Genomic DNA, 23,806 nt, shown 5'->3' with positions numbered 1-23,806 from the left:
ACTAAAGCAGTAATTTTTTTGTTTTGTTTTTTGAGATAGGCTTCTGCTGTGTAGTGCAGGCTGGACTTGAACTAGTGGTGATCCTCTTGCCTCAGCCTCTCAAGTGCTGGGACGGCAGGCACAGGCGTGCCCTACCACACCTGGCTGTTTTTTAAAATATTCTTGACTGGAGCATATATAGCTTTATTTTGGAAAGTTGATTAAAATGGATGATAGGGTAATCCTTCTTTTGAAGGTTTTGAATAACAAGGTTAAGTGTGAATTTGATTTCATAGGCAACCGGGAGGGACTGTAATACAGCTGTGTTCCAGGAAGATGGGCTTGGCAAGCAGAACACAGGCGTTGCTAAGGGAAGCAGAGACAGGCAGGAAACTGAGTTAAAAGGAAGCCTCAGGGGTTCAGAAGGGCGTTGAGACCTTAGCCTTGAGTGGTGCTCATGGGAATTAAGAAAAGATATTTCTGCTGTGGAGAAGGAAAAAGCCATTACATCAAGTGACCAGTGGGGTTGTATCTTTGTGAAATATTTTTTAAAAGTTTGATTTGTAAAAACTATATAGATAGAGGTAATATATAGTTCAGTTAAGTGATAGTAGAAGTAATAGCAGTACTGCTCCACAGGGTTTCCAGATTAATACTTAAAAGCATTGACAACAATACCAGACACAGGTCAGGCTCATTAAATGAAATCTAGTACTACAGTGACCAGGTTTACCAAAAACTCTTGCTGTGCTTGAATAGCAGCATCTGCTGGTCACTGGAGGTGATGCAGGATTCCATGTTTACAAAGGTCTGGCCCAGGCCACACTACAAATACTGTGCAGATCATTGGGTTTGCTCCAAACGCATACTTTATCACTATATATTTGAGTCACCACTTTAAACAAGAAATGTTCTTTATTTGTACAAAGCATTAGAATCTCAACAGTCGTCAGTTACTTATGAACAAACTTCATTTAACAAGTTAACAGTGTCAAACTATACTACCTGTCAAATCCCGAGTGCTCAGTTGAGACAAACTGGTACCTGGAACACTGAATGGAAAGAGCAAAAGACTAAGAAAAGCCAACACACTTTAGAAGCAGTTCAAGGGGATTGGGCTAGAGGGTTAGATTCCTGAACACCATCAGAGTTTCTCAATATTCAGAGAAGTTTACAAAATCTTTTTTTTGAGACAGGACCTCACTAAGTAGTTCAGGCTGGCCTTGAACTCAGATTGAACCTCCTGCCTCAGTCTGAGAGTGCTGTGATTACAGGTGTGTGCCACTAAGCCTGGCTCACAAAATCATTTTTAAGACATGGATTAGAACTAAACATTTTGAGTCATTAAGCAGGTATTCTAAATTGCTACATTTGCCAATGAGTTAGAAAGGGAAAGAAAGTGCGAATGCCAAGCAGAGAAGAGGCAGAAAAGAAACAGAAAGCAAGAAGCAAAAAGGGAAATCATTGTGCTTAAAGCCTCGAACTTGGCAGGAACTTGGGAGATGCACACAGTAAAAGTCTAAGATTTTACACCTTCAAGAGGTGACAATAAATCCTAAACTGTATAGTGGCAGGGGTGAGGTAAATCTAGGATTAAGCCATCTGTTTTGTAAAGCATTCTTACTTGTTTGACGACTTCCAATCTACACTGTTAATTTTTAAGAGGACACTGTGCCCCAGAGTACAGCTACCCCAGCAGGTCAGATGCCTACAGGCAACACAAAAGGGCCACAAGCCAAATAGTTTTAGAGAAAACAGAACTCAATGCTACTGTCAAGTGAAGAAACCATAGAACAGATTATTATTTTATTTTAAGCAGTCTGAGGGAGTGCCAAGCTATATACTCAGCCTCTTTTATCTAATTTTGGGAGGGGGAGACAGTGTCTCATTGCGTTGCCCAGGTTGGTCCCAAAACTCATGATTTTCCTGTCTCAGACTCCCAGGTAGCTGAGATTATAGGCACGTGACACTCTGCCCAGCTCATTCTGAACATTCTTACTAATTTTTAATACTGTAAACCAAATATGGCTGCCCATAATCAAAGTCCTAATTTTTCCTGAGTCTTCACTGCCTCTGTGATCTGGAGCACAGCAAGCAGCATGGAAGTTATTTTTTTGGAGAGGCAGGAAGACTGGTGATTAAAAAACTATATAACCATACACATAAGTAAACAAGTTAACAAACTGCTAATTTAATTAGCTCTTCAGAATCTCTCTTGTCAAAAAAATGTAATACCCTTCAGACAGATCAAACAGAGGATTCTGCTGCTCAGATGCTCTGAGTCGGTCAAAAGCTGGTTTTGGTGATAATTATAGTCAGTTTCTATTTTGATCTCCCCAGGCACTTGTGCCTAAGACCACTCTGCCCAGCAGGGAAAAGCATCACATAAACATACACCATGCTCCAGAGCAGTAGCTTCCACAGTGCCCAGTCTATTAGTTGTCTACTTCCTCCTCTTCATTCTGTTCTTCTTCTTCCAGCTTTTCTTCATCTTCATCATTATCCTCATCCCTGCTCCTGTCTTGCTCTTCTGAATCTGTTTTTTTGTCTTTGTCCCTCTTCTTTTGTTCTGAAGCTTCCTTCTTGCCTTTCTGCTCCCGCCTATACGCTGTAAGGAAGGAGGGGGTTAGGAGGCAGGGCTGGTGCAACAGGGCACCAGACCCCACAGCAGCTAACTCCACTGTGTAACTGGAAAAGCTGAGACACGGAAGAGATCTGATGCGATGCAAACTGAACTGGGCTGAATCACATCCAATATTGGCTTAATGGACTTAAAGCCTCAAGGCCAGATGAAGAAGTCACACGGCATGACCATCTATATGGTTTAGAAAACTGAAGGGTCTGTTACCTTCCAGAGCTTCTTTCAACGGGGTAATAAATCGCTGGAACTCCATCTCTTCCATGGCTGAGAGCACATCACTGGCATTGAGGGTCTTGCGTTTCCCTTTCATTGCGAAGTTATTGGCACTGAAAAAGTAGGAGCAAAAGCCATTGGGGCTGTTAGACACCGCTCCTCATTTGCCGTGAGGTTCTGGTGAGAAAGGATCAACTAAAGGTGGGATGGGAATGCCTACTGCAACTCAGGTGCTCGGCTTTTTGACCTTATCTGTAAAAAAAAAAAGGCCGGGCCAGAATTATTCTGTTGTTTAATCTGCCTCACTGCTTGTTAGAACTGGAAAAAGACTGTGAATGCCTCTCCACTAAGATATGAAATAATTATTGGAGTTTCTGAGTTCCAGCCAGGGGTCCCCCCGGCACCTCCCTCACTCCTCTGTCAGGCTCACCAGGATGTGGCGTACAGCACAAAAACGCTGGCTGCGCGGGAGATGGCGCTCCGGGCCTCCTTGGAGATGTTGACACCATCCGGGAGCTGCGAGGAGAACTAGGATGAGCAAAGCTGCCTCCCAGGACCCGTTTCTCTCCCGGCCCTCTTGTCCGTTCCCGGCCCCCCGCCTGCCCAAGTAGCTCACTGCTTCTTTGATGATCCTGGTGATGACGGCATTGGGCAGGTTTAGGTCCTCGGGCCTCTCCGCCATTGCCAACGCAGGGGCCCGAGGCTCCTCTGCTACGGGCCTTTTCTTCTGGCTGCTACCTTGTCCAGACTTCCCGCGTCGCTACGGTCTGACCCTCCGAGGCACCCGTCCTGCCCCACGTTGCCCACACTGTGTCCCACAGTGCTCCGCGCGTCATAGCCTCTCTCCTGTACGCCGCCCCGCCTCCTCAAATTGCCGATGCCTATGAACTTTCCACGCTGCAATGGTTTTGGCCTACCGGGTTTCCGTCCGGCTCCACTGTGTCTCGTACTTCACTTCTTGGCCACGGTTCTCTACTTTACACCACGACTACGCCTGGAGTTTTGTCACCAGGGAGGTATGACTCACTGAGGCTTCCGTCTGTTTCCCATCGTGCTCTGCGCCGCTGCTTGGTGACCGCGCAACTAGCAGCGCGGCCCGCGGGGAGGCAGAGGCGTGACTAAACTAGTAGGGTGGGGCCGCTTCGAACGACAGGTGGGGTCGGCGGCTGCAAAGGTCTGTGAGGGCCAGAATTACCCCTTAGCTCTGAGCCATAGCTGCTTTTAGTCCACGCTGGGTCTGTGGGATTGCAGCCCTGTGAGGTTGGCGTCTCCCACTTTTGTTTTCTTTTTCCTTGTCCAAAATGAAGCAAGGAAATTTTTTCTGTACTGGTGAAATCAGTGTCCATATCTGTACTACCCTAATAACCTTATAATAATAATAGTATTTAAGAATAAGTATTACCGAGTTTTTTGTTTCGTTTTCCAGTGCAAATCATTTCGCTTACAGCGCTAATGCTGGCATTATAAAGAAGTGCCTGATAAAACCTCATGGCAGGTAACTAAAGGGTGACATATTTACATTAAGAAACCCCTTTTAAAATTGTATTTATCTTTTGGTTCACTAAATCATTGTTCATTATATTTTTTCCTCTGTGGAAATCATTACAGGGGTTGTTTTGGTGACAGGGTCTCTCTGTGTATAGCTCAGACTAGCCTCGAACTAGCAGTGATCTTCATGCCTCAGCCTTCTAGCTGCAGGTTTAAATGTGAGCCACCAAGCCAGGGTTTAAATTACTTCCATATTACATATGTAGAAATTCCTATTCTGAAGGAGAACTAATGCTGCTTTTATTCCTTGAAACATGTCTCAAGACTCTTCCATTTTTCTATTGTTGATGGAAGCATGGGTATAGAGAAATATTTCTCTATAGGAAAAACAACAGAGCAGTCAGGTTTGGTGTTGGCACACCTATAATCCTACCCCTTGAGAGGTCCAGGCAAGAAAATTTAAGCGAATTTGAGGCCAGCAGGGCTACATAGTGAATTCAAGGTCAGCCTGAACTGCCCAGGGAAACCCTGTCTCAAAAAAAATAAACATTACAACCTTCTCACGTCTACCCCAACAAAGAAAATGTGATAAATGAAATTGCTTCAGTCAGAGACCGTTGCTGGGGGAACTTTGCACTTGAATAGAACAGGCCTAGTTTAAAGACCTCAGAAACTGCTCAGCTTCAGCCAATTGCTGTCTAGTTAGATCTGGACCCAGGGTTGTCAGACCCTGAGATCTGTAACAGGAGCTAGAAATTTGGAATTTTAAAATTTTGACTCAAAGTACTGGCTAAAAGTCATAGATGTAATCCTAGGCCAAAGACTTGCTATCTTTGATCTAAGTTAGGAGAACAGGGATTTTAGCTGCGTGGGTGACACAAGCCTGTAATCCCAGAACTCCTTCAGGCTGATGTAAGAAGATCAGAAGTTCAAACCCAGCCTGAACAATTTACAATTTAGCCAGACTCTGTTTCCAAACCAAACCAAACCATAACCAACAAAAAATCCAAAAAACAAAAGGTCTGGGAGCTGGGTGTGGTGGTGCTTGTCTGTAATCCCAGTGTAGAGTTGATAAACGAAAAGCTAAAGACAGCTGCAAGTCTACTGACTTGGAGTTTGAACAAACCATGCATTGTTGGTGGCTGTTTTTTATCTGCCTGCATGAGAATTATAGCATATTGAAAAAATGAAGCCTGTCTTCCAAAAGTTTGAGCCATCTAAAACACTTCTGTGACTTGGTTGGCTGTAATTTGATAAAGCTTTTCAGATATAGTGGCATTACTTCCTAATGACTAATGAATGGGAAAAAGAAAGGGTGCCAATATTTATTTTTAACTATATGCCAGGCTTTCTAATATCCATTAACTCATTTTTACCATCACTGTGAAGCAGTCTTATCCTTGTTGTACAAATGAGGACACTGAGGCTTGATTTGGTTAAACTGTAGGTCACCCAGATATTAAATGACCAAGTAGGAGACCTGAGCCCATTCTGCTTTAGACTTTCTATTTAACCTCATGGTGAGATGTTTTCATACTTGCTTAGGCAGTCAAGTTTTACTTGCTCCTTACTTGTGTCCATCTTTTACCTATATTGGTTCAATAGAAATATTTTAAGATTTGAGTCCAAATTAAGATCTGGGCTGTATGGCTAATATATAATAGTACTCCCTAATTATGTGGCTGTTGAGTCTCAGAAAGTTACAGGATTGACCTTTGTCCCAAACTATTTATAGCCATGGTCTTGCCAGATGACAGTCAGTGGGATGAAACCACCTGTGACTTGGCTGTTTGTCCACATCCACAATGCTGGGCAGCTGTCCGTCGAATTGAAAGGGGCCATCCTCGAATCCGGAGCTCACCCTGCAAAACTCCTGTGGATGCTGAAGGTGAATTCATCAGCTTTTGTTTTCTCAAGAAATACTTAAACTTTCTGTACGGTTCCCTTTCTATAGGCAACACATTACACGTTTCCTTCTATCTTTCTTAGATAAACTCCCAGGGCTCACAGTTGTAAACATCTCAGATTCCTGCTTCCAGGCCAGGAGACTTGCTCATCAGCAGTCACCAGAATTTGCCTTCACTAAAGCTCATTCTTTGTTGTCTCAAGGCTCCAAGCTTGCCTCCAAATTTCAAGGCAGGTAAATTATCATGATATCTTTTCTCTAGTAGATTGTTGTCTCAGAATTCCAAGTTATGATTTCCTTTGTGAATATGTTAGAATTCAAGAACGCTGGATTAAAAAGAAAGTACTAATTCAGTTGAAGAAGTGATGAGTAGGTGGAGGGAAACAAAGCATTCCTGTTATGTTCTAGGATTTGATAACATGGAGCAGTTTTGGTTTGCTAAGGTTGCTGAGCAAAGTATCAGAGACTGGGTAAACAATGAACTTCACTTTCCCACAATTCTGGAGGATAGAGATATGAGATCAAGGTTGTTTTGTTTTGAGGCCTCTCTCCTTGGCTTGTTGGGACCTGTTTTCTCCTTGTTTCTTCACATAGTGTTCCCTTTGTGTCTGCCTGTGTCCTTTCTCCTCATTTCATAAGCACGCCAGTTTTATTGGATTAGAGCCCACTCATATGACTTCATTTTACCTTAGTTATCATTTTAAAGTTCCTCTTTGCAAATACTGTCACATTCTTAGAAATATAAGAGATGAATGTTGGGGGAAGGAGACACAATTTAGCCCCTACTAGTAGGTATCTTATCAGCTTCTGTAGGTCATCGAAAGACACTGTCCACACATGTCATCCTTCCTATCTTTTATTTTCAGGTATGAAACTATTTGTAAGCTCTCGGAGGCAGAAACAGTGGCTTTTGTTTTTGAATTTCCTAGAAAGTCTAGGTACCTGATCTTGCTGATACATGAAACTGAGGGACAACTATCTGTGAAAAACTGAGGCTTTTAAAATTTGAAGACCTTGTTGCAGTTCAAGTTGCTAGTTGTGGTACTTCTAATAGTTTATTTTCTTCTTTTCCATGTAAGTAGTTCCTGTTGATTCATCTTAGCTAAAGACAGCATAGGGAAAGATAGGACTACTTCCAGAGTCTGTAGGACTTGAATCGTGGGAAAATAGCAGCATCTCACAGCCAGTATCTGATGTGCTCACATCCGCACACAGCACACAACACATTTGTGTCCCACCATGTCCCAGATGCACAGTATGCTGAGGGCCATCTCATCCAGTCCATGCCTTCTCCTTGAGTCTTGCTTTCTTACTTCGTGTGTGGTTTTTGCAGTGACTGCCTTCTTTTTTTTTCCTCTCCTCTCCTCTCCTCTCCTCTCCTCTTCTCTCCCTCCCCTCCCCTCCCCTCCCCTCCCCTCCCCTCCCCTCTCCTCTCCTCTCCTCTCTTCTCTTCCTCTCTGCTCCCCCACCTCCTCTCCCTTCCTCTTTTCTTTTCTTTTCACATGATTGAATCCTGGGCCTTTCACAAGCTAGGCAGGTGCTCTACCATTAGGCTATACTCCCAGCCCAGTAGTGATTCCTCTCAGCTCTGCTCTGCGTCGTCAAGTCCCTGGCATGGCCAAATGACTATATGAGATCCTGCCTTCCCAGTGGACCTCATCTTACATTTCTCTTTTCCTTGTTTAATGGATTCTAGCCATACCACTCTATGTATTCCTTGTATAGTTCCACTCCATGAACAAGGATCATGGAAATACTCTTTCCTCTGAATGGGATTTCCCCTAGATTAGAGCTTTCAACTCTGCATTGTTGACATTTTGGGTCATTCATTCTTTGTTGGGACTGTTCAGTGCAGCATTGGATGTTTCCCTGCATCGCTGGAATGCTGGCAGTATCTCACCAGCAGTTGGGACAACCCCTAAATGCCTCTAGATATTGCCAGATATCTCCTAGGGGCAAAATTAAAGTTGCTTTTACATAAAGATCTTCTGTGACCACACTGTATGAAATTTAACCTGCTTCTGTCTTAATTCTTTTCTGAAGTGTTCTTTGGTCTGCTTGCCCACCTTCATTGGAATGTCAGTTCTGAGAGCAGGAGCCGTGGTTGCTTTTGTTCACTACTCTGTCTCCTGCGGCTTCAGTAGTGTGTGGCATAAAATAGAAGCTCAATAAATATTGTTGGATGAATGTGTTCTCATCTTTGTCATTTACTGCTGGCCCTGGGCGCTCACTTTTCTAAACTACCCTGTACTCATTTTCCCTGGTAAGCTTATGGATATTTTTATGCCTGTGTCCCATTTGCTCAACTGGATTGCCTTTGAAAGCCGTTTAAAGGCAAGAGTTATGACATGACATCATTTGTTTATTTGCAATGTGGGACTTAGAACCTGTTTCAAAAAAAAAAGAAGAAGAAGAAGATAAGGGGCTGGGGATTTAGCTCAGCAGCATAAGTGCCTGCTTTGCAAGCAGGCAGTCGTGAGTTCGATTCCTGGTACCAATAAAAAGAAAAAAGAAAGAAAAAAAAAAGAAAAGAAAAAGCACTAGATAAAGATGTAGATCATTGTGAAGGTCCTGGGTTCAATGCCTGGTACCATAAACAAACAATACTCCCACCCCAAAACTCAAAAAATGAAAAGTAAAAACAAAGCTGAGCCTCATACCCCAAATTCACAAACCTATTTTAGTGAGGGTCATCATGCTGGACGGTGGGGATACAACAGTGTCCTTTGAGGGGCTTTTAGCCTAGTTGGGGAGGTAAGGACATTTGGTGTAATGAGTGTCATAAGTGGACTGGTGCCTGGGTGTGTGTAACACCAGAAAAGGTTCCTAATCAGGATGCTGTACACACTAGTGGCCCAGCCCAGAAGTTGAGCAGTCTAGTAAAGTGAGAATTGCAGGTGGGAAGGGGGCTAGAAGATGGCTCTAAATTATAGGGGTAGTATGTTCAAAGCCCTGGAGGGAAGAGGCAATTCTGTAGGTACAGACAGTGTCAGGAAAACAGTTCATTGTGTTTGGAACATAGACCAGGACTGCAAGAGTGATCAGAGGCTAAAGAGTAGAAAATACAGACACTTTTTATTTGGTAGAGATTGATGTCTACCTCACACAGAGCTTCATAAATCAGGCTCAGAGTTCGGTCTTTATCTTATACCTCATGGCATTATTCGGTCACACTTTTGCTTCTTTTTTGTTTTTTGAAACAAGGTCTCACGATGTAGTCCAGGGCATCCTTGAACTTGCCATTATAACCAGGCTGGTGTTGAACCTGGCAATCCTCCTACCTTGGTCTAGAATTACAGGCATGCACCATCACACTGAGTTTTTAAAAATTATAAATATATATAATAAAAGCTGACCATTTTAACTTTTTAAGTGTAGAATTCACAATGTTGTATACCTCCCTATTTCCAGAACTTTTTATTTGTCTCAAACAGAACTGAATTCATTAAATAATAGCTCTACATTACCTTTTTTCATCTGGTAATCTCTGTTTTCTATCTCTGAATTTGCCTATTGTAGGTATCTCTTATAGTAGAATCATACAAAATCTGTCCTTTTCTCTCTGGTTTGTTTCACTTGATAGAATGTTTTCAAGTTTCATCTAAATTGTAGCATGTATCAGAATTTCATTACTTTTTAAAGCTGAGTGATTTCTACTGTATGTATGTGGCACATTCTTTTTCTTTAGCATGTCTGAACATTTCCATCAACATCGATTGAATGATTGTATGAAGGATTGAACCCAGGACCTTCCATTGAGCTCTATTTTGTTCCTTATTTTAAATTTCTGATTTCGAGACAGGGTCTTGTTAAGTTGCTGAATTATCTGGGGTTGGGCTTAAACCTGTGATCTTCCTGCTTCACCCTTCCAGAGTGGGTGGTCACCATGCACCTGGCTGCATCAGCTTTTGTTGATGATGCATTTGAGACAGAGGCATAGGCTGTAGTGCAGTTTGATGTAATAGCTGTAAGATGCTTGCAGCATGTAATGTGTATTTAAGAGTCCCTACATTCATTTAGCTAGTTAAGCACAGGTTTTCCTGTGGATAGGTAAAAGTTTTTTTCCTTGTAGCATTTATTCTCTCATCTTAGTGTCTTTTGTGTCTGTTTAGTGTTTGCAATTCTTGTTTGTTTTTAGGACTCAGAAAGGTTTACCTGAGAAAAATTTGATCAACTATCCTAAGAGATTTCCCAAAGAAAGTCACAAAAAGGTACTCTATCAACATTTTCTCTTTACTAATGGAAACAAAATATTTTATCTTTGATGTTATTCTTCAGGATCACTAAAATCAGAATCAGATCTCTATATTCATTACAGTGATGACAAACCAGATGTAGTGTTGCACACCTATAATTCCAGCACTTGGGAGCTTGAATCAGAAGGATCACAAATTTGAGCCCAGCCTGTGCAGTTTAGCAATTTAGTGAGACCTTATCTGAAAACAAAAAATAAAAATGACTGAAGATGTAGCTCAGTTCAGAAGCCCTGGGTTCAATCTCCAATATAGAAAAAAAAAAAAAGAAAATTGCTAATAATTGTTGTACTGATTATTTTTCCCTTGTTGCTGAGACAAAATACCGACACCCAAAGTTAAGGAAGTAAAAGTTTATTTAATAACTCACCAGTTTGTGGAGGTTTCAGTCTATAATCAGTTGGCTACAAGGCAGAGTGCCACATGGCAGAGGGCAATGGAAAACAGCAAAATCAACAACAGCAAAAAGGGAGAAGCAAGGAGAGAAAATTTTTTCTGACCCTTATGTTTTATGTAGGCCACACCCACTTGGGTGTAGCACTCACACCCATAGTCCAGCATTGGACCATGAGTCATTTACAAACTCTAGAAGTGTATCTCCATGACAGCATGAAGCTTTGAGGGAGGCCATCCAGAATCAAACCATAACAACTCTTCAGTATTGGCTCTTTACTATATGCTAACCTTTACTATTTACTAATGGCTTCCATGCAATATTGTTTTCAGAAGTCCCAGACTTAAGTAAGATTGCATGTGGAAATTTGGTATAGGTGAGAATTTTCTATATACTGAATAAAGCATGTTCAGCTTCAAAGTAAACAGTGTCATTAATAGAGCAGTTGGAATAGGAGAATGTCAGACAAAAATAGGCCTAAATGTCATCTAGTCTGAGGATGTTCAATCTTTTAAAAGTGTCATCTGTGGAAATAAATACATAAATTAATATCATGGAATAATCCTTACTCTAACCATGAGGAAGTACTCTGGTCTTTTTTGTCTTATTCTGTTTTGTTCTGTCTCTCTCTCTCTCTTTTTTTGGTTCAAGGGATCAAACTCACGACTGCACGCTTGCAAGGCAGGTTTTTATGCCACTGAGCTAAATCCCCAGCCTGTTCTGTCTCATTTTTATTTTTTACTGTTTTGGTACAAGAGATTGAACTCACACACTTGCCAGGCAGATACTTATGCCACTGAGCTAAAACCCCGGTCCTTTGTCTCATTTTTAAACAATATGAGCTTGATTCACAAAATTTAATTTTTATGACCTATGCATAATCACAGTGTCAGTTTGAAGAACATTATTGTGGTCTGTTTCGTGCATCTTGCAATTAAGGAAACAGAATCTCAGATGGAAAGCTTCTATTGTGATTTACCTGTGTGTGTGTTCTGTTGTAGTGGTTTACCTGGCTAGTTAGAGGTAAATCAGTGCTAAATTTGAACTTTAGGAAGAAACGCTTTGCTATTTACCTATAATAAAGAGGGATTTACTGTTCCTTGAAGTCCAATGGAATGCCTTTTTTTTTTTTAATCCTTAATTGCTCTGTATCATGTGGTGGAGAAAGCAAGGAACTAAGAGATAGCAGATGGATTTAAATGGATGAATGAATAAAGTAGTTTACCTCCTTGACCTCTTTTGAACAAGAAGGTTAGGTTAAATTATTAATTTTAATTTTGATTTTTATGGGTACTGGGAATTGAACCCTGAGATGCTCTATCACTGAGATATATCTCCAACTCTTTGAAAATATTGTTTGAGACAAAGTCTCAGAGCAGGCTGGCCTTGAACTTGCTTATATAGCCTAGGTTGGCCTCATATTGACAGTGATCCTCCTGCCTCAGTTTCCTGAGATCTGGGATTACAGGCATGTACCACCATGCCCAGCCTTAAAAAATATATATATATTTTTTTTGGTAAAAAAGATTTTGAGACACAGGCTTGCTAAGTTGCCTAGATTCTCCTGCATCAGCCTTCCCCAGTGCTGGGATTTCAGGCATGTGCCACTGTGCCTTGCTTAAATTATTTTTAAATTAATGATTTTAATAGATATATGTCAACATGATTCTAAATTCAAAAGATATTAAGCATTTACAATGAAGAGTCTCCTTTCTTCTCCCTAGTCCTTTTCACAGTGGCAACGTTATTTTTAATAGTTTTTTTCTTTTTTATATCTTACTTGGAATATAGGCCACATGAAGGATCCCTTAAACCCTGCTCTTGTAGGATCCTTAAGAGTTAAATGTGAGAAGAATCAGCACCTTAACTTTTACATAGATGCCTATAATTATAGACAGACTGTAAATAAAAGTGGGAAACTTAATTTTGTATCCTCCAATTCTCTCCTTATTGATTCCCCAAATCCTGACTGCATTCTCTGTATAGGGGATCTAAGACTTTGAAGTAGAGCCAGAACAATGGTCATGTTCCCCTAGGAAAGTCTCAAGTCACCATTTTATGGGATGGGGCTGGGGGTTGATAAATTTTACTCTCAGGTCATAGGGAACCAGGGAACACTATTTACAGACACTCACTCTTGCAGAGCACCTACCAATACTTGATGAAATAGTTTGTTTTGTTGAGAAATATTATGAGGCTGAATTTGGGGATGGGAAAAGTCATCTTATTATCTGAGCCACCAGTCTTTTTGGCTAGGCTGATAACTGAGCCCTTAGCCTGTTGCTGGTACTGGTACTGGTACTGGTAGAAATCTGGCACCTAAACCACATGTGGGTTTTATATTTTTTTTTTTTAGCTTTCAGTGTTGAATTTGAATGAGACACAGCTTCCTTGCTCTGAAGATGTTAGAAATATGGTTGTCATCTGGATCCCTGAAGAACTAGGAAAGAATGTGTAGTAAGTGTCATATCTAGAACTTGGGGAGTCTTTATCCTTATATTCTGTAAATTCTCACAGGCCTTTTTTTGTGATCTCCTTTTTAGCTACCTCACTGCAAATAACAGAAGGACAAGCAAAGATAGTGGTCCTGGTCACTTGTTTCTCCCTTTTATGACACTGGAATTCTTTATATTTATTTATTTTTTTGTCTTTGTTTTTTTGAGGCAGGGTCTCACTGTGTGACCCTGACTCGCCTTGAATTCAAGCCTCCTGAGTGCTGAGATTACAGGAATGTGTAATCATGCTTTCTTTTTGGTTTTAGGTCTTGTTATGTAGTCTAGGCTGGCCCTAAACTCTCCCTATACCATAGCCCAGCTTCAAACTTAGAGTCCTTTTGCCTCAGCTTCTTGAGTGCTGAGTCTACACGCATGTACTATGATGCCGTTTGGAATTCTATTTTAATACACTTTAATACACTTAATGCTATGGGACTTATTTATATCAAATTTCACATGGCAGTAAATAGCATGTAAGATAGGGCCCAAATTATTTGTGAAGTTTGATTAAGAATTATACTTCCTTAGGGGCTGGGGATTTAGCTCATCGGCATAAGCGCCTGCCTTGCAAGCAGGCAGTCGTGAGTTCGATCCCTGGTACCAATAAAAAGGAAAAAGACAAGAAAAAAAAAAAAAAGAATTACACTTCCTTTATTAGTTTTACTTAGTCCTCAGAAGTGACAGAGCTTCCAGTAAAGCATATGAACCTCTGATCACTACAGCCTGTGACAGTGGCATACAGTAAATAGCATACAGCACTTGTGTACCAAGTGAGGCATGATAGAGATCAAACGCTTGCTAGTGTCGAAAAGCATAGGAGAAGGAGTTTGGTTTCTCTTTTTGTGATCACTGAGCCTTTCAGATTCTTGTTAAGTGATTGAATTTCTTTATAGTTGGCCATCTTGTTGATGTAACCTAATGAATTTCTTTTTCATTTTCTTTCTGTTTTTCAACAAATAATCCTCCAAAATGCATTTTTATGTGCTTACCTATGATTTCAACAACATCAACAGATGACTTTATTTTCTTTCATGTAAAAGAAGCCCCAGATTGGGTGGGCTGGGACTAGTATGTCAGCTCCGTGAGATAATCAGAAATCAGAGCTGCTCCAGCTTTTTGAGCCATGCTCCTTAGCCCAAGGTTTCCATCTTCTAAGGTACTTCATTGATACTTTTAAGGTCTAGGTTGGCTGCCAGAGCTCCAACTTTCATATCCACTCCCCAAGTGAGGAAAAAGTAATTCTTGAGTACCTCCTCTGTGCTAAGTAGTGAGGATCCAGTGGAGAACCAAGTAGATTTGGTCCGTCTTCCAAGGGTTATATGAGAGAGTCAGACATGACAGACATAACCACACTTAAGTATATAATTACTAGTTTATATTCACATTGTGAAAGTAAATTACAAATCTGTCCCAGAGAATTCTGGGAACCAATTTTAGATGGGAAGATGAGGGATCTTTTAATGGCAGGTACTGAGGTGGCGCATACTGCTGGGCTCCCAACCAGCCATTTTTGAATACCAATTAGATAGACAGGAGTCTTAAGACTCATTATTCACAAATATCCTTGGTGTTCTTAAGATGTCTGAGAATAAGTTATGGTTATTCTTATTTCAAGCTTACCTGAGAAGACATCTCCTCTCCCCAGCCAAAATGGGAAACAGAAAAGAAAGGAATCCGCAAGGGTAAGTTCAGTGTTTTGCCCAGACCTTTATTATTACTCTATAGGGTATGTTTTTGTTTTCCTTTTAGGTCTTTCCCACTCTCAACCCCTTACTTTCTCTAAATGAAAGCCCTTCCTTAGGGATATTAAGCCTCTTCTGACTCCCTTTTCCTGTCTGTGCCATGTCGGGGGAGCAGAACGCTGTGAAGACATGACAGGACAAACTGCTGGGTATTTAGGGGGACTTTTTTTTTTTGATACCAGGGATCGAATCAACACCGCATGGTTGCCAGGCAGGCACTTTCACCACTGAGCTAAATCCCTGACCCTCAGAGGGACTTCTTGATTAGTTAAAAATTAGTCCCCTGGCAGGCATCCTGGTGTGTGCTTATAATCCCAGCAATTCAGGAAGCTAAGGAAGGAAGCTTGCAAGTTCAAGACCAGCCTGGGAAGCTTGGTCAGACCCTGCCTCAAAATAAAATAGAATGGATTGAGATGTGGCTCAGCAGTGATGTGTGTGCCTAGCGTGTACACACATACACACATACAAAGAAGAGGAGGAGGAAGGAAGGAAGAGGCAGGAGGAGGAAGAGGAAGAGAAGAAGAAAGAGGAGAAGGAGGTAGAAAAGAAAAAAGAAGAAGAGGAGGAGGAGGAGGACGACGACAGTGACAACAGCAGCGGCAGCAGCAGCAATGAAAACTGCAGCAAACCTGAGCTTCCAGTTTTCATTCAACCGTTTATGGGTAAATGTGATTTGGGTAAATCTCAGAGCTGTCAGAGTACTATATGCATGAGAGTAGTGTCTTGATCCATGTCAGTCATTGTGAAACTCCTGTGCCTGCTATGTTCTGGGCATACAGATAGGTTGAGTGCATAATGAATGACCGCTCTGGGAAAACAATACCAACACAACTACAGTTAATCCTTGTGTGGTCTAAATGCAGTAGGGCTGGGACCTTGTGAGTAGCCCATATGTGGAGGAAAGGTGGGAATGGTGGAGTGGCTCTGGGTTGTGTTGGAGGGCTGGAATGTTAAAGGGAAGACATGGCTCCAAGGAAGTATTTGGGAAAGTGTTGCATTTTTTTCTCTTTCAGAAAACTGAGTCATCAAAAACCCCAGGGAAGGCTGTGCCACCCCCCTCCCCGGTGCGCGCATCTGAGGATTTAAGTTCAGAAATGCCTATCTGGGCCCACAACAGCACACTACCTCAGAATCTGCTGAAGGAGTGAGTATCATGGATGCCCAGGGGAGAGCCAGGGCCCCTGCTTTTTCCTGAAGCTGAGAAGGGGCCAGACAATGTGCTTGTTCTGAGTAGGGCAGGTCAAACTGTCACCCTGCTTGTTTACTGCGTTCTTAGGCTCACCAGCTGGCAGTGATGTTGGTGATTACCACAGCCATTTACCCAGTCCTTAATATCCGGCAGGCCCTCAGCCAAGCACATTGTATATGTACTCTATTTTAGATTCCTGCTGGTGGGTGGGTGCTATTCCTTTTATAGATAAACTATGGATAAGTGGAAGGCAGAAAGGTATGTTGATTTGAGGTATGACAGTCTTTGAATTTTGTATTGAAACAACTGGCTTTGTGAATTTTGGTAATTATTTAGCCTCTTTCACTTTCATGTTCCTCATTTGGAAAGTGAGGATAATATTGCTTGTCCTCAGAGTGTTAGAGGATTCAGTGATATAAAACCTAACAGAATAAACACTTGATAAGTACAGTGATGGTTATCATAACTACATCTGAAAAGTGTCCCCTTTCAGATGAGCACCTTTTGGAAGAGGCTATTCCAGACCCAAAGCAGAAATGTCTTCAGCCCTTCTCATCTCTCTGTCCTCTCAGGAACAGCTGCTACTGACTGGCTGTCTCTGTCCCCTTCAGGCTTTTGCCACATGGAGAGAATAACATGCCTTGTCCAGAGATGAAAATACAATTAGACAGGATGAAAAAGAGTCTTCCCCTGGAAAAGAACCGACCCGACAGTGCCATTTCTTCTAAGATGTTTCTAACTATACACCGCCTCACCCTGCAAGTAAGAGCCAGGGTACTTTGGAGGAAGGGCCCTACATGAAAATCCCACCCCTTCTTTCTTGAGGCTGGAAGAATTGGCTTTCTCTTCTGTCCTGTCATTTTGGCCCCAACCCCACAGGAGCTTGGGCTGTGTGTCGGTGAAGGGCAGTGTGAGGGAAGGGTGTGAGCAGAGCGGTGACTGCGTTTCTCCTGTGCTTTGCTTCCACGCCTTTCCCTTCCTGCACAGTGCTGCAAACTCTGCCTTCCCAGTGTGCTTGCTGACTAGCTGAATAAATGCATCTGGGGAAAGGAAAGATCTACAGAAGAGCTTCTCTTCTCCTTCTCCTTCTCTTTCTCCTTGTTCTCTTCCTCCTTTTTCCTCCTCCCTTTCCTTCTCCTCTTCCTTTTCTTCTTCCCCTTCCTCCTTCTCCTCTTTTTCTTCCCCTCCTCTCCACCTTTCCTCCCACCCTCCCCTACCTTTTTTTAATCTCCAGAGACCAACGTTGCAATATCCTGAACATCGGAAGAAATTACATTCTACCCTGAAGAGAGAAGGTAGCTTTGCTGCTTCTGCTGGGTTTCCTGGCACCATATTTCTCTTACTTTATCTTAGTCCTGATTCTGTTGTTTGTGGTCATAGTCATATAGGGTCACATGTGGAATGTAGGAAACTCTAGCATGGTCCTGACCCTAAAGGGAGAATCACTGGTGGTGGGGCAGGTCTCAGCAGGCAGCCCAGCAGGAGGCAGGGGACTGTCAGTGGGAAGAAGATTAACCTGGCCTTATGGTCACCAGATTATAGGAAGCAGCAGCAGTGGCAGCAGCTGCAGGAGAAGAAGGAGAAAAACCCTCCTAAGGAACAGGTAGAGTTTTGCGAGGGAGCCCTGGACTCACCAGGTGGGAGAAGTGGGTGCAGCCTGGGTGGGAAGGTTCTTTTTGATCTCTCTCTGGCTGTAGATGTTCCTTTTCTACTCCTTTTTGAAAAATGTTCTTCACTTCCAAAAGTCCCAACTCAGTTCCTCCTCTTTTGGATTTCAGAAAGCTAAAAAGAAAGCCAAGAGTGAACAGGGGATCCAGAACACTTCACAAAAACATTCAGCTGCTGTTGCTTGTAACCCTCTCTGTGGTAAGGGCAGTACTGTACGTGCTTGGTTGAGTAATAAAATCCCAGAACATAGATGGCAGCAGGAAAAGCGAAATGTGCTTTTTCCATTTTGAGACTTGTCTTTGTCAGGCATTCGAATTAATTAATTTTTTTATTACATTGAACCAAGGGCTTTTGCACTGAGCCGCATCCCCAGGGGTTCTGACTTTCACATGACAGGCAGAAGAATCAGGGTAGAGACTTGGGAAAGAAGGTGACTTATGTTAGGTTAGCACTCCATCCAGGGCGATCACTACCATTTTCCTGACCTCCATTCTGGTGTTTTTCCCAGTGCCTCCAGCAGGAGCTGTTTTACACGTATCACTGGGGTCACCTTGGATTCATGTCCTTAGAGCAGTAACTTGTCCTCACTGAGTGAGATAGCCTTTATAGAAAAGGTGATTTTTAAAATTGGATCTTATATGTGGGTTTTTTTATGGCATGGAGTAGAATTCCCAGAGGTGGCAAATTCCTCCATAGATGCATCTTGGAGGAGCATGGTTGAGCTTTTCAGTATGGCTATCAGGATTTATTTTTTTTTTTTTAATTTTTTTTGTCTTTCATTTTTATCGGTACCGGGGATCGAACTCACGACCGCCTGCTTGCAAGGCAGACACTTATGCCGCTGAGCTAAATCCCCAGCCCCCTGGCTATCAGGATTTAAAGGAAAGTGGTAGATCAGGCCAAAGAGGTGGATAGGGGAGGCTGTGAAGGCCATTAGGCTTGAGTCTCTAGGTCAGTGGTACTCCATCTTGGCTGCACATGGACAGAAAGTGAAAAGTTTTTAAAATTCCTAACAACCTGCTTGTACCCTAGACCTATTAGGTCAGAATTCTGGTGTTTGGAACCAGGTCATACTGTCTTTTTTTTTTTTTTTTTTTTTTGTCTTTTTCTTTTTTTATCGGTACCAGGGATCAAACTGAAGACCACACACTTGCAAGGCAGGTGCTTATGCCGCTGAGCTAAATCCCTAGTCCCCCCCGCCCTTTTTTTGTCTTTTAAGTCAGCATCTTGCTGTGCTCTGACTATGGCCTCTATTAGCCCAGGCTGGCCTCGTGCTCATGGGGATCCTCCTGAGTGTTGGGATAACAGGAGTTTGCCAGCATGCCTAGTCTCGTGCTGTGTTTTATTTTATTTTTAACTAATTAATTAATTACTTTATTGGTAACAGGAATTGAACTTACAACCTCATGCTTGCCAGGTAGGCACTGTGTTGCTGAACAAATCCCTGCCCTCATGCTGTGTTTTATGCTTCCCAATGCTTGTAAAATGCGGCTGAGGTAAGAACCTTAGCGGGTAGGCAGCCAAGAGTGTTGTTGTCTTTTAGTATAATGTGTCTGGTGGCAACTTGCAAGATGTTTATTTAGAGAAAAGATTCCAAAAGGAAAGGGCAAACACATAGGGAGTTGTTGGAGAAACAGCTGATGCAAAAGAAGCAGAAAATTAGAATTATTTTATTTTCATATTTTTAGACCAATGTGGATATGCTAGGAATGGTACAAGAAGCTGAGTCACATTCTGGTACTAATATTCATAAACTAAATGGTAGAATTGTAGTTTCTTTTACTGTTACTACATACAGTTATGTTTTATGTGGAGGAATCCTGGATCTTATAATACACACTTTATTTTTATATCTAATTTTGTGCTGTATGTAGTTACAGACCTAGGTGAACAGAATCACAAATAGAACTCAGAAGGCCTTACAAAATATACATATGTATTGGAATATTACATAGTGCTTCATAAATAGGTACACTTATTATGTGTCAGTTAAGAAAATAAAGAACCACTACCACTGAGATATAAAGTGCCAATAAGAAGAGGATTGATTTCCCTTTGTGGTCACTAGGTCAGGAAAGTGACATGAAGCAGCAACAGCAGCAGATGAAGACTGAAGGAGCCACCTTGGAACCAGTGAGTGGCAGGGCCTCTCCCAACATCTGGTTCCAATGTCTCTTACTGTGAAACAAACCACCCCAAAACTAAGCCAGATGCATTATTTCTAAAGAATCTATGTATTGGTGGGACGATCATTGGTCTTTCTTAGGTCACTCTGCATCTGAGTAGGGCTGTTGGCCACATTGCCTGGGTAGTCTTCTATAAGACCTCTTCATGGGGCTTTTGACAGGGTAGTAATCACTCAAGTGACTACGCTGTGACCTTTTATTGGTCTGTATAGATGAACCTAGAACTCATTTCACCCCACTCTCAGCAGTCAACCAGGAGGAGAAGTCGTTGTTGGCAGACATCGCTAGAGGTAGTCTTCCCTTGGTTGACTGCTGAGAGTGGGGTGAAATGAGTTCTAGGTTCATCTATACAGTCTGGAGAGCAGAAAATATGTGATAAAAGCTTTGCTGAAGTCCCAGAAGGTACATCTTTGTAATGTCTTAGATGTTAATTTCTCTAATTTTAGAAAAAAAATGCTTTCAATTTTCTAAGGCCTTGATTTATTTTTTCTTATATGTACCCCAATAAATTTTAGGTTTCCATAGAGAGTTCAAGAAATGATCACTCTGACAAGTTTCTGGGTATCTTCCCTGACAGAAGAGGTAAGTTGCTAGAGTGGAGGACCCTTAGTACTGAGCCTGTGTTAACCAGCGTGGCTTCCTTGCGGTGGGCACAGTCCTCATCCTTTAGAGGGGTCCTAAAGATAGCCCAGATTTTCTTTTTCTGTACTCCACATGTCACCATTAGTTGGGAGAAGCCTACAGGGGAAATTAATGACTGGGTTTTCTCATAGGTTCAAAAATGTCTATGATGGAACTCCCTTGCAAGGATGTTAATGCTTCAGTGGAGATGGTCCTGGAAGCCCCAGCTGCCAATCAAGAGAAGATCCCTGAAGACCTCACAGAAAATGTGGCTGAAATAAGCTGGAAGCCTGAGCTCCAACTGCTGAGGATTCTTCAGGATACTGATGTTGAGGAGGAGGTGAACCAACCCAGTGTGGCAGAGAGTGAAGATTCTTGGGACACATAGACTGAAGGTGCCACCCAGGGCACTCTTCACCAGAGCAGGATGCTTGGCATCCCAGAGACAGTGACCTTTGACATAAGGCTGAAAAGAGAGGGTGATTGTGCTCCCCCCAACTCTCTTAAGACCTCAACTTAGAGATTTTGCTTTTTATTCACTTTTTACCAGCTTGTAAAATAAGTGAGGGAAAAAAGTTCCAAACTTTCTCAGTTTAAGTGACTTCTCTGCCATAGGGTCAGAATAATTTTAATGATTAAACACAACCAAGTCTCAAACAAAAGATACTCTGTGTTTTTTGGAGGAGGGTAGAGAGCTGTTTCTTAGTATGTGTTTTTAGGGTCCTTTTTATCTGTTCTGTGAAGCTCTGAAAGGTTTTCAATTGTAGGAAGCTAAATTTGGCCTATGGCAACCTCCATGGCATTTCTGGATTTCCTTGTTGCTTCCTTTCTTTAGGAGGTGGAGTCCACATCATTACTAAATAATATTCACTGTGTATGGTATTGGACTCATTGACCTGGGAGAGCTTAAGGCTCTAGTTTTTAAGGAATTGAGTTTGCTGGGAAGTTTCATTGATGCTAATAAAGACTCAGAATTTGAGAGTCTCAAGAGCCCTCTGATTTGGTTTTTGGAAGACTTTATTCTTTTCATGTTTTATTCTTTTTTTTTTTTTAATTTTTTTTTTTTGGTCTTTTTCATTTTTATCGGTACCAGGGATCGAACTCACGACTGCCTGCTTGCAAGGCAGGCGCTTATGCCGCTGAGCTAAACCCCCAGGCCCTCATGTTTTATTCTTAAAAAGCTTTTAAGACAGCTGAGGTGGTGTATGCCTATAATCTCAGCACTCTCAGAGGTTGAAACAGGAGGGTCCTAAGTTTGATTCCAGCCTGGACAACTTAATGATTTAGTGAGACTCTGTTTCAAAATAGAAAAATAAAAAAGAGATGGGATGTAGCTCAGTGTGAAAGGCCCTGAGGTTAATTCCTAACACTAAAGAGAAAAAGCACTTTAAAAAAATTTTATGGAATAAAAGTAAAACAAAATTTCATAACAAAATAATAAGAGAAGGAAAAGCTACTTTTAATACAGTAAAATTGCAAAGTTGCATAATTGTAGAGACTAACGTAATGAAACTGATGTCCATAGGATGTGATAAAAGCAAGGCCATGGCTTCAACCATACTTTAAAAAGCCCTGCACTGGCCCTGCAATGGAGCATGCTGTTGCTTATCACACTGCAGGGCCCAGGGCACATGTCTCCTTCTCCTGCACTGCATCTCCTCTTCTGGATTTTGTACCTGGTAGCTCTGATCTGGAAGTTTACTGCTTCCATGGCCTGTGTAGGACTCTTTCCTGGTTTCACCCTCCCAAGAATGCATTGCTCTATCAGCGTTTGAAGGGTCTGTGCTATTTAGGGAATGATGAGTCTAGATCTGGGCATGGGGACTGAAGTGTCTGCATGTGTGATCTTTCCTGGGTTCTAGGGATGAGAAGAAAAGGGTGGTTCTTATGCTAGATGTCAGCTGTGGGTCCTTAAGGAGTCTGCAAATTCTGAATGAACCTGGTCTTCTTGAAGGTATATGGGTCAAGGAACAAGGACTGAAAATGCTTTCTTTAACAATTATGTTAGCTTGATTTATAGTTTTAAAATGTTCTGACATCGGTAGTAGACCTGGTTTTGACTCTTATCCTGGATCCTGCGGAAGTTAGGGTGGGCCGTACACACCCAATGACAGGGAGAAATTTTAAAGAAGGAGAATTTAACCCTATTCATGGAAAATCATTAATTTGTACTTCCTTTTAGGTGAGGACCAGACTCCAAGAGAGAATGTGTCTTGACAGTCATCATCTTGAAAAGTGGTAGAGCCAGGTTGCGATCTGGGTCTTCTAGCTTTAGGTCAGAGCTCTTTTCATCTCCACTCTGCTTCTCTGACTCATCCTCCAGAGCTGTGTTGGGTTATTCATCATCATATTAAATTAGAGACTGACTTCCTTTCCTGGTATGCTATCTGTAATTGATGAGTTGGGTTCGAGGGATGCAGGGATTTTTTTGAGATAGTCTTCTCACTGTATAGTTTAGGTTGGCCTTGAACTCATCTGTAGCCTAGACTGACTTTGACTTCACACTGATCCTCCTGCCTCAGCTTCCTATGTGCTGGGATTATAGTAATGTGCACCATGCCCACCAGTAGCTCTTTTTTACCTAAGGAAAGTTGGAAACATGTAAAAGCAGATGAAGTCCTGTCTAACCATTATCTAACATTTATCAATTATAATCTATCTTTTTTTTCTAAACTTGCTTATTCTAAGTATTTTAGTGGATTTCTTAGATTTTTTTGATATGTCATCTGCAAATAGAGATCTTTTTATTTCTTCCTTCCTAGGTGCTTTTAATTTTTTTTCTAACTGCTAGACCTTCTAGCACAATGTTGACTAGAAGAGTAGCGGTAAACATTCTTGTCATTTAAAAATTTTTTTCTACAGTTACTATAACAGTTTATACTCCCCCCAGTAATGAAGAATGGTTCCTTTTTTCCCTGCAGTTTTTTCACCTCTCTAGCATTTGTTGTTGTTTGATTTTCCTTTTCTATTTGAAGACACAATCCTGCTATATAGTTCCGCCTGGCTTTGAACCTACTATGTAGCCTAAATT

At 41.8% G+C, this 23,806-nt stretch overlaps 2 protein-coding genes across 16 annotated transcripts; one reads left to right on the top strand and one right to left on the bottom strand.

Annotated features, from left to right (window-relative positions):
- Window positions 1–875: 875 nt before the first annotated feature.
- On the bottom strand, window positions 876–3,637 carry Pole3 (DNA polymerase epsilon 3, accessory subunit). Its single transcript, XM_003463798.5, has 4 exons — window positions 3,450–3,637; window positions 3,264–3,349; window positions 2,828–2,946; window positions 876–2,587 (listed from the first exon to the last, which is right to left on the bottom strand). The coding sequence occupies exons 1-4, from the start codon at window positions 3,513–3,515 to the stop codon at window positions 2,415–2,417; spliced, it is 444 nt and encodes a 147-aa protein (XP_003463846.1). The 5' UTR covers window positions 3,516–3,637; the 3' UTR covers window positions 876–2,414.
- A 26-nt stretch (window positions 3,638–3,663) lies between these two features.
- On the top strand, window positions 3,664–21,763 carry CUNH9orf43 (chromosome unknown C9orf43 homolog). Of its 15 annotated transcripts, none has more exons than XM_063260478.1 (16): window positions 3,753–3,849; window positions 4,260–4,328; window positions 6,057–6,209; window positions 6,311–6,461; window positions 10,366–10,438; window positions 13,231–13,331; window positions 14,985–15,051; window positions 16,125–16,255; window positions 16,912–17,062; window positions 17,535–17,595; window positions 17,836–17,903; window positions 18,079–18,166; window positions 19,356–19,385; window positions 20,037–20,101; window positions 20,670–20,736; window positions 20,928–21,763. In XM_063260478.1, the coding sequence occupies exons 2-16, from the start codon at window positions 4,322–4,324 to the stop codon at window positions 21,161–21,163; spliced, it is 1,449 nt and encodes a 482-aa protein (XP_063116548.1). In that variant the 5' UTR covers window positions 3,753–3,849; window positions 4,260–4,321; the 3' UTR covers window positions 21,164–21,763. The 15 variants fall into 15 exon arrangements, 13 of the variants coding, with proteins under 13 accessions (XP_013001361.1, XP_013001362.1, XP_013001367.1 ...); XM_013145909.3 differs by lacking the exon at window positions 3,753–3,849 and adding an exon at window positions 3,899–4,007; XM_013145907.3 differs by lacking the exon at window positions 4,260–4,328 and having other exon boundaries at window positions 3,664–3,849.
- Window positions 21,764–23,806: the final 2,043 nt, after the last annotated feature.

The sequence above is a fragment of the Cavia porcellus genome, unplaced genomic scaffold (genome assembly GCF_034190915.1).
Source record: "Cavia porcellus strain 051 isolate PalLab524CR breed Dunkin Hartley unplaced genomic scaffold, mCavPor4.1 scaffold_1, whole genome shotgun sequence".
Taxonomy (NCBI): domain Eukaryota; kingdom Metazoa; phylum Chordata; class Mammalia; order Rodentia; family Caviidae; genus Cavia; species Cavia porcellus.
This window is presented reverse-complemented; position numbering and strand designations above follow the sequence as displayed.

Coding starts and splice junctions, on each gene's coding strand:
- Pole3 (XM_003463798.5), bottom strand. CDS start 3,515: ATGGCGGAGAGGCCCGAGGACCTAAACCTGCCCAATGCCGTCATCACC. Junction 3,350..3,449: donor CCAGGATCATCAAAGAAGCA/GTGAGCTACTTG, acceptor TTCTCCTCGCAG/CTCCCGGATGGTGTCAACAT. Junction 2,947..3,263: donor GTGCTGTACGCCACATCCTG/GTGAGCCTGACA, acceptor CTACTTTTTCAG/TGCCAATAACTTCGCAATGA.
- CUNH9orf43 (XM_013145907.3), top strand. CDS start 3,711: ATGCCTATGAACTTTCCACGCTGCAATGGTTTTGGCCTACCGGGTTTC. Junction 6,210..6,310: donor AACTCCTGTGGATGCTGAAG/GTGAATTCATCA, acceptor TATCTTTCTTAG/ATAAACTCCCAGGGCTCACA. Junction 19,386..20,036: donor TACAACCTCATGCTTGCCAG/GTAGGCACTGTG, acceptor TGTGGTCACTAG/GTCAGGAAAGTGACATGAAG.